The 12,190-nt window shown below is 47.5% G+C and overlaps 1 protein-coding gene across 1 annotated transcript; it reads right to left on the reverse strand.

The window, feature by feature from the left end:
• Positions 1-439: 439 nt before the first annotated feature.
• H1-8 (H1.8 linker histone) lies at positions 440-4,649 on the reverse strand. The gene is made up of 4 exons (XM_086697364.1): positions 4,413-4,649; positions 2,311-2,674; positions 1,142-1,203; positions 440-824 (listed from the first exon to the last, which is right to left on the reverse strand). The coding sequence occupies exons 1-4, from the start codon at positions 4,617-4,619 to the stop codon at positions 576-578; spliced, it is 882 nt and encodes a 293-aa protein (XP_086553490.1). The 5' UTR covers positions 4,620-4,649; the 3' UTR covers positions 440-575.
• Between the last annotated feature and the right edge of the window lie 7,541 nt (positions 4,650-12,190).

The following is a 12,190-nucleotide window of genomic DNA, read 5'->3' on the forward strand; positions in this document are numbered from 1 at the left end:
ACTCAAACCCACCTCTCTGCAGCCAGAGGGCTCTTTCTAAACACGTACTACTTTAGTCTCCCCCCCTTGCCTATAACCCTCCCTGGTACTCCACTGCCCCCAGGAGAAAGTCTACCTTCCCTCGTCTCCCCCAACCCTCACCCTTACCCCCACCTCATGCTCCTCTCAGAGCCACAAAACCCTTCCTTCTACCACAATGTCCAGCCCCACCTCACATGCTGGGTCCTCTGCCTGCAGCATCCTTCCCCTCAGCTGTCTCCTGCTCATCCTTTAAGACCAAAAGCTGCCTCCTCCAGGAAGCAGTCCCAGATATCAGGCTGGGTTTAACACCCTTTCTGTGCCTCCACAGGCCTTGAACCCTTTACATTGTACAACCTGTCTCCCTGCAGGGCAGGAGTTCCTACCTGGGCCCAAGCCCCAGATGGCCAAATCCTTGGACTTCAGCCTCTCCTCACACCAATTTGTGAGGGGAAAAACACCTTTATTGATAAATAGGTTACAATGAAATAAATAGAGTAATGGTTTTTTGGGAAATAAAAACTTGAGCAGAATCTCAGTCTCTCTCCACCCCAGCTCTAGCTTTCAGCTTCTGTTTTCTTACTGGCCAGTTTGGACGACGAGGCCTTGGTGGGCATGCCGGGCTTTCTTGGGCCCTTGGGGGCCCCCGTCTTCCTGGCCAGGGGTGCAGGCACTGTCTTAGACCCACTGGCCCTAGGAGGAGCAGTGGCCTTGGCTTTGGGCCCCACCTTGGCCCCACAAGCAACAACTTCTTTAAGGACCTTGTTTTCTTTCTTTTTGGCTGGAGAAGCAGCACTATTCTTGTTCTATAAGAAAGCAAACCAGGGGCAAGATGACAGAGCCGGGCAGAGTTCACACATAGCTCAGAACCCACGAGAATAGGGCTGAAATCCCAGCTCCGGGTGGCTTTAGACAAGGGACCCCGCCTCTCTAAGCCTGTCTCTTAGTTGTGAAGTGGGGAGAATGATCCTCAGGACACTAGAGGGCCAGACAAAAGTCAGTGAACTGGGCTTTGTACAAAAGCAAATTACCCCCTGCCCCACGGTCCCTTCCAGTGGGACACCCATGCTCTGGCCTGCTCAGCACGGAGACCCAGACCAGGGGAGTCATGCAGGCACCTTACCTTGGGGACCATTGATTTTGAATTCTGACTCCCAGCTTTTGTTTTCCTGTGGGCCTCACCATCTGTCAGAGAGTGAGGGAGGGAATGTGGGAAGGACCCCTTTCAGGAGGAGCTGCTGGTGGGCAGAAGGTTCAGAGACCCCTGTCCTCACCTTGTCACTCACAGGCTCTGTGACCTGGGGCAAATTGTTTGACCACTCTGAGCCTGGGTGCTCTAGTCTGCAAACTAGGGATAACAACATCTCTCACGGGTTGGCGGGGTGGGTGGGGGGAGGGGGCGGCGGGATTGACTGGACTGTGGAAGACCATCCCTCACCCTCAGCAAGGCACCAAGCAGACACCCCCTACTCTGCACTCACTCACAATAAAGACCCCTGACAGGTCTTTATTAGCCTCTAGTCTTTAGTCTGTCTTCCACATGGCAGCTGTGAAACATTTTTAAAAATACCCTGGGAGTGCCTGGGTGGCTCAGTCAGTTGAGTGTCCAATTTCTGCTCAGGTCATGATCTCACAGTTCATGAGTTCGAGCCCCACGTCGGGCTCTGTGCTGACAGCTCAGAGCCTGGAGCCTGCTTTGGATTCTGTGTCTCCCTCGCTGTCTGCCCCCCCCCCCCCCCCCACCGCTTACACTCTGTCTTTCTTTCTCAACAATAAACGTTAAAAAATTTTTTTAAATACACACATACATACATATGTACATAAATAAAACAATACCCTGTACCCTAGCTGTTCCCCAAAGTCCTTCCATAGCTATTGCTTGTCCTCCAGATACAGTCCGGACTCCCAGCTGCCCTTCACAGTCTTTCCCTTCTGCTTCTCATGCTGCACATCGAACTATATGCACTTCTTCAAAAGCTCTACCCTCTTCATGCCTCTGGGCCTCTGCGCAGCCTGTTGTCCTCCCTGGGACACCTCCTCCAGGAAGCTTCCCCTGATTCCTCTCAGAGGAGTCAGGCTCCTCCTCTCTCTGGGTTCTCCCTTCCCTAAGCCTACCCTCCACAGCTACCATGGGTTCTCCAACTCTCCAGGTCAAGACAAGCACTCAGGCACATTTACTAGATAAGGAATCCCCTCCCCAGAGCAGGCCTCTCCCTCCGTCCTACCTCACATCCAATGGCTGTCACAAATCCCTGTGCCCAGGCCCTCCACTCACACCACTCACACACCTACCTTGGTTGCTCCTTCTGCCTTTGACCTTTGACTTTCCTCTTGGGCCAGTGGCACTGGGAAGGTCCTGCGTGGCCTTGTCTGGCTGTTGGGAGGCCTTCTTGGCCTCACTCAGTCTTGCCTCTTGGTCTTTGGTCTGGCTGCCCTTCTTGGGAGCCTTCTCCTTGGCTGCATCCAGTTTGGTAGGACCTGTCCTCGCCTCTCTTGGCTTCTTGGGTCCCCTTTTCACCTCGCCTGGGTTGGGAGGGTCCTTCTTTGCCTCCCTTGGTTTTTTGGGACCCTTCTCCTTGGCCTCACCGGGTTTCCTGGGGGCTGTCATGGCGGATGTCTTCCTAGATTGGGCTTTCCTTTTGTGCTTGGGAACTAACTGGTAGAGGAGAGAGTGGGGTAGAATGGAGAGCAGGAGGTCTCAGGGTCTCATACCCCTACATCCCACATGAGGCACAGAGAGAACGCCTTGTTCCAAAAGAGGGAGGGGGCAGAGAAGGTGGTCAGGGGCATGGGGAGCAGGACCACGGCCAAAATGCCTGAGGCTGAAGACACATTCTATCCCTGCACTGCTCTTCCAGAGAGGGGTGTGGCCATTTAGGAGCTGGAGGACCTGAGTCTCCTAGACCCACCTTAGGCTCTCTTCCCTCCTGCCCCGGTGGGTGTCAGGAGGGTGCAGGCAGGCTCCCCTACCCTGCACCTGAAGTCTCAAAGCCAGGCTCCTGGGAGTAAATCGCACAGCACTGACCAGGAGCCCGGACTCTAGTCCTCTGAGATGCTAATTCATGAATCTCCCATCCATGACCTCCAACCCACACATTTTCCCATCTCTGTGGCTCTGACTCTCCTTCCTGTCCCCCACCTCATGCCTCACACCTCCATGCCTCCCTGCCGCTTCCTTTCTCCCCCTTGGGTGGACCTTCCAAGTCTGATAGCTCAGAGTTCCTAACTTCCTGTGCAACTCAGGAAGTCTTCTCTTTTCCCACTGGCCTCAGTCTTCCCATCTTTACAATGGGGCCTTCAGGGAGTGAGTGACCAGTAGGCAGTTGGGGAGGCTCTTGGCAAACAGGTGGTCTCTGTCCTTCTAGAGCCTGCCTCTAAGGACATTCCTCCTTTTGCCCCCCAAATCTTATGGCTCCCCATTACCGTGAAGACCAGAAACAAATCCCCTCTCAGCATACACACATTTCTAACTACATGACACACCAGGCTTCCTTCCCTGCCTCCTCCCCTCCCTCAGCCCACTTCCCTGACTAGCTCCCAGGCCCTGCAGCCTAACCCAGCCACATGCAACCCCAGTGCCCCTGTATTGCTCCCCTTCCCCATTCCCTATGCACCTGGCCTTGGCATGGCTTGTATCCAAGCTCTGACCTCCACACAGGAGTTCTACGAGGGACTTCCTGCCCTCAGCCACCTACAGGGACTGGAACATGGTATGCTGAGAAAATTCCACAGTGTTCTACAGTTACTGTTAGAGCAACTGCCACGTGCTGCGGCCCAGCAATGATAAGACAGACCCCATATCTGGGTCCCTGAGATTTTCCTGGTGGCACCATGCTGGGGCTTGATTTTATGCCAAATCTGCCCTCAGCTCTGGGTGTGCCTGGATGGCCCCCCTCTGGGACCCTCCCCTTTGAAAGAGGAGGATGTGATGGCCCAGGGAGGTGCCAGCCCTGGTTTGGAGACCTGGGGTTTGGAGCCAGTGAGCATGGGGAACACACCCAACAGTGACCTTCTAGAGCCCATGGTTGGGTGTGCCTTGTCCGTGGTGAAGAATTCCAGGAAGGGGCTCTTCCAAGGACCCAGAAATGAACACGGCTGAGACGGTCCCTGGTCACTGAACACACCTGACGGGGAATGAAGGTGGACACAGCAGGGACTGAGGCCCTGTGGGGGTCTTAGATGGGGCAGGGCCCTAGCCTTCCTGGAGGAGAAGGTACCTCTGAGAAGACACAGGAAAAACACAGAGAGAAGACAGGAGGAGAAAGGCCTCTTGGCAGGGGAACAGCACACAGAGGCCAGGGAGGAGGAGCTGGGACTGAAGCTCAGACCCTGGGGCCCAGCTCCCCCACACTGTGACCTCCCTCAACCCCGTTCCCCAGCCCAAGCAGGCTCACTTTGAAGCTGCCAGTGGCCCCCCTGGCCTTGGAGTTGGTGGGCCTGACCAGGAGGCCACGGTGCATGCCGGTGGCCAGGGCCTGCTTCAGCAGGTACTTGAGCCGGAGGACATCCACCGTTGGGTACTTCTGCAGGATGTAAACCTTGATGGCCGCCACCGAGGTGCCCCGGCGCTGCTCTCCGGCCTGCAGCGCCTCCAGAACCATGCGCAGCACGGGAGGGTGACGGCGTGGCCCTCGGATGCCACTATGGCTCAGGCCTACGGATGGATGGCAGGGCGTCACCCAGAGCCCAGGCCACCCTCGGTCCCAATCAGTAACACACATGCCTGGCAGAGCACCCGCCAGGCACCAGCCAGACCCCGCAGTGGGTGGGCAAGGGACCTGGGGGATCAAAGGCAGCCCTAGTCAGCACTACTGCCCACTGGCCAGTGAGCCTTGAGGGCAGGGAGTGCTGCTCATCTGGACACTGTCTCCCAGTGACTGACATAGGGCTGGGCACACACCAGGAGCTCCATAAAGATTCACTGAAAGAATTAAATAGTCCTTTTAGAAAACAAAATCCTTTTAGAAAACCAAAGCTTTGCACAGCTGAGGAAAGCATCACAGAATGAGAAGGCAGCCTACTGGAAGGGAGAAGATATTTGCAAATGATATACCTGACAAAGGGTTAATATCCAAAATATATAAAGAACTCCTACAACCCAATAACAACAACAACAACAACAACAACAAAAAAACCCCAATCTGATTAAAAAAGGGCAGAGGACTTGAATAGACATTTTCTCCAATGACATACAAATGGCCAACATGAAAAGATGCTCAACATCACTGATCATCAGGGAAGTACAAATCAAAACCACAATGAGATAGCACCTCACACCTGTCAGAATGGCTAAAATTAAAGCTAAGTATTGGCAAAGATGTGGAGAAAAAGAAACCATCATGCACTGTGGGGGGGAATGCAAATTTATACAGCCTCTATGGAAAGCAGTATGGAGGGAGGTTCCTCAAACGTTATTCCACTTCTGGGTATTTAGCTGAAGGAAACAAAAACACTAGTTCAGAAAGATACATGCATCCCTATGTTCATTGTAGCATTATTTGCAGTAGTCAAGATATGGAAGCAACCTATGTCCATGAAGAGATGAATGGATTAAAGAAAATATGGTATATAGATACAGTGGGCTATTACTCAGCCCTAATCTTGTCATTTGCAACAACATGGATAGACCTAGAAGGTATTATGTTTAAGTGAAATAAGTCAGAGCACGACAAAGACTGTATGAATTCACCTTCATGTGGAAAATAAAAAAATTAAACAAAACAAAATGGAAACAGACTCAAATACAGAGAACAAACTGGTGGTTGCCAGAGGGGAGCAGGGAAATGGATGAAATAGGTGAAGGGATTAAGAGGTATAAACGGCCAGTAATGAAATAAATAAATCATGGGGGTGTAATGTACAGCATAGAAAATATGGTCAATAATACTGTGATAACTTTGTGCAGTAACAGAGGATAATTACACTTGTCATGGTAAGCACTTCATAATGCATATAAATAACTAGGTTAAACTAATAAAATATTGTATATCAATTAAAAATTGTTTTTGTTTTAATTTTTTTTTATGTTTATTTCTGAGACAGACAGAGCATGAGTGGGGGAGGGGCAGAGAGAGAGGGAGACACAGAATCAGAAGCAGACTCCAGGCTCTGAGCTGTCAGCACAGAGCCTGATGCGGGGCTGAAACTCACAAACCGTGAGATCATGAACTGAGCCAAAGTTGGTCGCTCAACCAACTGAGACATCCAGGCATCCCACAATTAAAAATTGTTTTAAAAAATTAAAGATAAATCCTGGACTATTTATAGATGAAATGATAAGTCTGGCATTTGCTTTGAAATAACACAGTAGGTGAAATAAGAGTAGCCATGAGCTGGTGAGTGTTGAAGCTGGATGATGGGCACATAGGGAAGGGAGTGGTGTGGGTGGTAGATGGGAGCCACTATACCACTCTGTCTACTTCTGCATGCATTTGAAAGTTTTCATAAATAAAAGCTATAGGAGAATTGCACTTCTAGGTATGTATACTCCAGATAAATGAAAACATATGTTCAAATGAAAATTTGTACATGAACGTTCATAACGTTATTTACAATAGCCACAAAGTAACAACCCAAATGTCCATAAACTAATGAATTGAATAAACAGAGCATGGTTTTAACCATGAAGTGGAATATCATCCAGCCAAAAGAAGGAATGAAGTACTTCCTCGGAAACATGCTGGTACAAGAATCCAGTCACAAAAAGTCGCATACTATAGGATTTCATTTACAGGAAATGTCCTGAATGAGACAATCCTAGAGAGTAGATTAGTGGTTGCCAGGGACTGGGGATGGTGGGTGGGTAAGGGCAGAACTGTATTGGGCACAGGTTTTCTTTTTGAGAGCACGAAAAAATTCTAAAATTGCCTGTGGAGAGAAACACACAGCAGTGAATATACTAACAGCCACTGTACCCTTTAAATGGGTGAATTGTATGGTACATGAATTATGGAGATATCTCAATTAGCTGTGATATTTTAAGTTGCCAAAGAAAATAAGATCAAGGGGGTGAGAAGCTGTCAGTCACTATAAGGTGCATAAAAGTGGCTTAATATGAAACCTGATTTAAATGTGATTAGAAATGTTGGTTTCTGAATGATAACACTACAGACCAAAACCTCTGGGATGCAGCAAAGGCAGTCATAAGAGGGAAGTATATAACAGTCCAGGCCTTCCTAAAGAAGGAAAAAAGATCCCAGATACACAACCTAACCTTACACCTTAAAGAGCTGGAAAAAGAACACCGCATAAAACCCAAAACCAACAGCAGATGGGAAATAATAAAGATTAGAGCAGAAATCAATGCTATTGAGACCAAAAAAAAAACCAAAAAAACAAAAAAACCCAACAACAACCAATAGAACAGATCAATGAAACCAGAAGCTCGTTCTTTGAAAGAATTAACAAAATTGATAAACCACTAGCTAGTTTCATCAACAAGAAAAAGGAAAAAACCCAAATAAATAAAATTAAGGATGAAAGAGACATCACAACCAACACAGCAGAAATACAAACAATAAGAGAATATTATGAGCAATTATATGCCCATAAAATGGGTAATCTGGAAGAAGTGGACAAATTCCCAGAAACATATAAGTACCAAAACTGAAACAGGAAGAAATAGAAAATTTTAAAAGACCCATAACCAGTAAAGAAATTGAATTAGTAATCAAAAATCTCCCAAAAAACAAGACTCCAGGGCCAGATGGCTTCCCAAGGGAATTCTACCAAACATTTAAGGAAGAGTGAACACCTATTCTCTTGAAACTGTTCCAAAAAAAATAGAAATGGAACAAAAAATTCCAAACTCATTCTATGAAGCCAGCATTACCTTGATTCCAAACCAAAGACCCCACTAAAAAGGAGAACTATAGACCCATTTCCCTGATGAACATGGATGCAAAAATCCTCAACAAGATATAGCCAACCAGATCCAACAATACATTAAAAAATTATTCACCACGACCAAGTGGGATTTATACCCGTGATGCAGGGCTGGTTCAATATCCGTAAAACACTCAAAGTGATTCATCACATCAATAAAAGAAAGGACAAGAACCACGTGATCCTCTCAATAGATGCAGAGAAAGCATTTGACAAAATACAGCATTCTTTCTTGATAAAAACCCTCAAGAAGGTCTATCAAGAAAGTAGGGATAGAACGATCGTATCTCAAGATCATAAAAGCCATATATGAAAGACCCAATGCTAATATCATCTTCAATGGGGAAAAACTGGGAGCTTTCCCCCCAGGGTCAGGAACAAGACAGGGATGTCCACTCTTGCCACTGTTATTCAACATAGTATTGGAAGTCTTAGCCTCAGCCATCAGACAACACAAAGGAATAAAAGGCATCCAAATTGGCCAAGAGGAGGTCAAACTTTCACTCTTCTCAGATGACATTATACTCTATATGGAAAACCCAAAAGATTCCACCAAAAAACTGCTAGAACTGATCCATGAATTCAGCAAAGTTGCAGGATACAAAATCAATGCACAGAAATCAGTTGCATTCCTATACACCAACCATGAAGCAACAGAAAGAGAAATCAAAGAATCTATCCCATTTACAATTGCACCAAAAACACATAAAATACCTAGGAATAAATCTAACCAAAGAGATAAAAAATCTATATGCTGAAAACTATAGAAAGCTTAGGAAAGAAATTGAAGAAGGCACACACACACACACACACACACACACACACACACACACACAGGAAGATATCCATGCTCTTGGATAGGAAGAACAAATATTGTTAAAATGTCAATACTACCCAAAGCAATCTACATATTCAATGCAATCCCTACCAAAATAACACTAGCATTCTTCACAGAACTAGAACAAACAATCCTAAAGTTTGTATGGAACCAGAAAAGATCCTGAATAGCCAAAACAATCTTGAAAAAGAAAACCAAAGCAGGAGGCATCACAATCCCAGACTTAAAGCTGTATTACAAAGCTGTAATCATCATGACAGTATGGTACTGGCACAAAAACAGACACTCAGATCAATGGAACAGAATCGAGAACCCAGAAATGGATCCACAAGTGTATGGCCAACTAATCTTCAACTAAGCAGGAAAAATATCCAATGAAATAAAGACAGTCTCTTTAGCAAATGGTGCTGGGAAAACCGGACAGCAACAGGCAGAAAAATGAACCTGGATCATTTTTTTACACCAGACACAAAAATAAACTCAAAATGGATGAAAGACCTAAATGTAAGATAGGCAGCCATCAAAATCCTCGAGGAGAAAGCAGGCAAACACCTCTTTGACCTCAGCCACAGCAACTTCTTACTCAACACGTCTCTGGAGGCAAGGGAAACAAAAGCAAAAATGAACTATTGGGACCTCATCAAAAGAAAAAGCTTCTGCACAGCGCAGCGAAGGAAACAATCAGCCAAACTAAAAGGCAACCGACAGAATGGGAGAAGATATTTGCAAATAACATATCAGATAAAGGGTTAGTATTCAAAATCTATAAAGAACTTATCCAACTCAACACCCAAAAAACAAATAATCCAGTGAAGAAATGGGCAAAAGACATGAATAGACACTTCTCCAAAGAAGACATCCAGATGGCCAACTGACATACTAAAAAATGCTCAACATCACTCATCATCAGGTAAATACAAATCAAAACCACAATGAGATACCACCTCACACCTGTCAGAATGGCTAACATTAACAACTCAGGCAACAACAGATGTTGGCGAGGATGCGGAGAAGGAGGATCTCTCTTGCACTACTGGTGGGAATGCAAACTGGGGCAGCCACTCTGGAAAACAGTATGGAGGTTCCTCAAGAAACTAAAAATAGAGTTACCCTATGGCCCAGCTATTGCACTACTAGGCATTTATCCAAGGGATACAGGGATGCTGTTTGGAAGGGGCACATGCACCCCCATGTTTATAGCAGCACTATCAACAATAGCCAAAGTATGGAAAGAGCCCAAATGTCCATCAACTGATGAATGGATAAAGAAGATGTGGTATATATATACAATGGAGTATTACTCGGCAATCAAAAAGAATGAAATCTTGCCATCTGCAACTACATGGATGGAACTAGAGGGTATTATGCTAAGTAAAATTAGAGAACGCCAAATATCATACGACTGCACTCATAGGACTTTAAGACACAGAACAGATGAACACAAGGGAAGGAAAGCAAAAATAATATAAAAACAGGGAGGGGGACAAAAACATAAGAGACTCTTAAATATGGAGAACAGAGGGTTACTGGAGGGTTGTGGGAGGGGGATGGGCTAAATGGGTAAGGGGCATTAAGGAATCTACTCCTGAAATCATTGTTGCACCATATGCTAACTAACTTGGATGTAAATTTAAAAAATAAATTAAATTAAAAAAAATAAAGAAATGTTTTCTGATCAATTTGCAAAACTTAAAGACTTTTTAAAGAGAATCAGTTAGTTAAATATACATAAATATATAATTTTCCCCCAAACACATATCGAAGTAGAAAAAAAAAACAAACAACACACCCAGAGACTCTAGATGTCAAGCAAACATAGAGACCTAATCCAATTCAACCATTGCTGTCTCCTGGCCACGAAGAGCCCAGTGTCTGGGAATATTCATTTTGGGGCCAAAGTTTGTGAATGGGTGGAGTCCCTGGTCAGCCACCTGCAGGACCTTGGGAGTTTCACTTTCTTCTCCTCGCTTCAGTCTTCCCATCTGTGTAGTGGGCATAGAGCCCCTAGGGAATCTGTACCCTCCCAGCTACAGTGTCCTCCAGCCTGGCCTGTGGGAAGTGTTCTAACCCTTCCTCAGCTTCCCCAAACCAGGCCCTATCCCAGGGAGCCACCCCAAGTCTCCTCTGTCCCCAGTCCCTGCGGCTGAATTCAATTCCTTATTACGCATCATTCAATGCCTGCTACATCCTGGGAGGACCAGAAGTCATAGCTTTTCCCCAAACTTGTCCTCCATCTTCTCTCCCCAGGAATGACACCACCACACCTACCCAGACACCCAAGCAAGAACCTGGACGACCTCCTGGACCTCCCTACCCTTCCCCACCACACCACTCCACCCCTTCCTTGTGGGATTCTCTCTCTGCCACCCCACCCCGAGGGTCTCAGCCTTCTTCTCATATCCCTCACCTCCTGCTGGCCCTCAGTGTAAGGGTCCAAGGCCCTGGCTGAGGCCTGGGAGGCTACCCCTTCCTGTGATGCCACTCTGCCCCTGGCCAGAGCAGGGCTTGTGAATAACTGGATGTTCCCCCAGCCCCCTCACCTCTGGGCCTCTGCCCATGCTCTTCCCCCTGCCTGGTTGGCCTTTGTCCCCCACGGTCATCAGGTAGTTCTCGCTTTAAGGCCCATGTGATTTATATACCGCCCTGACTTTCCAAGCCAGGATGAGCAACTCTGCCGTGTGCTCCAAGGCACCTGGAGCCCACCCTCTGACTTTTCCTCTGAAGGAGTATTTACTCATCCTCAGAATGCTTCCCCTGCTTCACCCTCTTGTCCTGGATGAGGTTTAACCCTCTTTCAGGGGTCGCTTCCTCCAGAGAGCCTTCCTTGATCTCCCAGAGTGGGTCGGCAACTGCTCTGGGTTCCTAGAGCCCTCTGTATTCCTGACATTAAGGCGCATGCCCGATTATCAAATGGGATCTCATCAGTGAGGCAGTCTAGCTCATCAGACTGGGAGCTCCTGGAGGGAATGAACCTATCTATATCCAGAGAAACACTGAGGCATTGTTTGTTGATTGAAACTTGGGATGCAGCCCTGAATTCAAGGCCCGACTCTGCATCAAATGCAATGTCCCTCCAACTAGCTGCCCTGCAGCTGCGGCCGGCCACCCACCCTCCCCACCAAAAGAAAATGGGCTCCAGCTGGAGAGGCCCCGCTCTGCCCGCTTTCCTGGAGTTGGGCCAGCCTCAGCCCCCAGGCTGTACCTGGCCCTGCTACCTCTGGCATCAGCTCTTCTGCCAAATGAGCAGGTGAAAATTCAAACGGCTTCCAGGATGGGTGCTGGGGCCAGGAGCGGAGGCTGGATGACAGAGGAGGGTCCAGAACATGCAGGGAACCAGCTCACAAGGACCCCACCTCCCTTTGCCTACCTGGCTTTTCAGACTCAGACAGCCCAGATGACCCCACTGCGGAGGTCAAGGATGCTGAAGAGGTGGAGGTGTCACTGGAGGCA

Source organism: Puma concolor, chromosome A2 (assembly GCF_028749965.1).
Source record: "Puma concolor isolate L17-30 chromosome A2, mPumCon1.1.hap2, whole genome shotgun sequence".
Taxonomy (NCBI): domain Eukaryota; kingdom Metazoa; phylum Chordata; class Mammalia; order Carnivora; family Felidae; genus Puma; species Puma concolor.

Excerpts from the sequence above, each read along its gene's own strand:
- H1-8 (XM_086697364.1), bottom strand. The coding sequence starts at position 4,619 with ATGGTTCTGGAGGCGCTGCAGGCCGGAGAGCAGCGCCGGGGCACCTCG. Across the intron at positions 2,675-4,412 it reads GGGCCACTGGCAGCTTCAAA|TTAGTTCCCAAGCACAAAAG; the intron begins GTGAGCCTGCTT and ends CTCCTCTACCAG. Across the intron at positions 825-1,141 it reads CAAAATCAATGGTCCCCAAG|AACAAGAATAGTGCTGCTTC; the intron begins GTAAGGTGCCTG and ends GCTTTCTTATAG.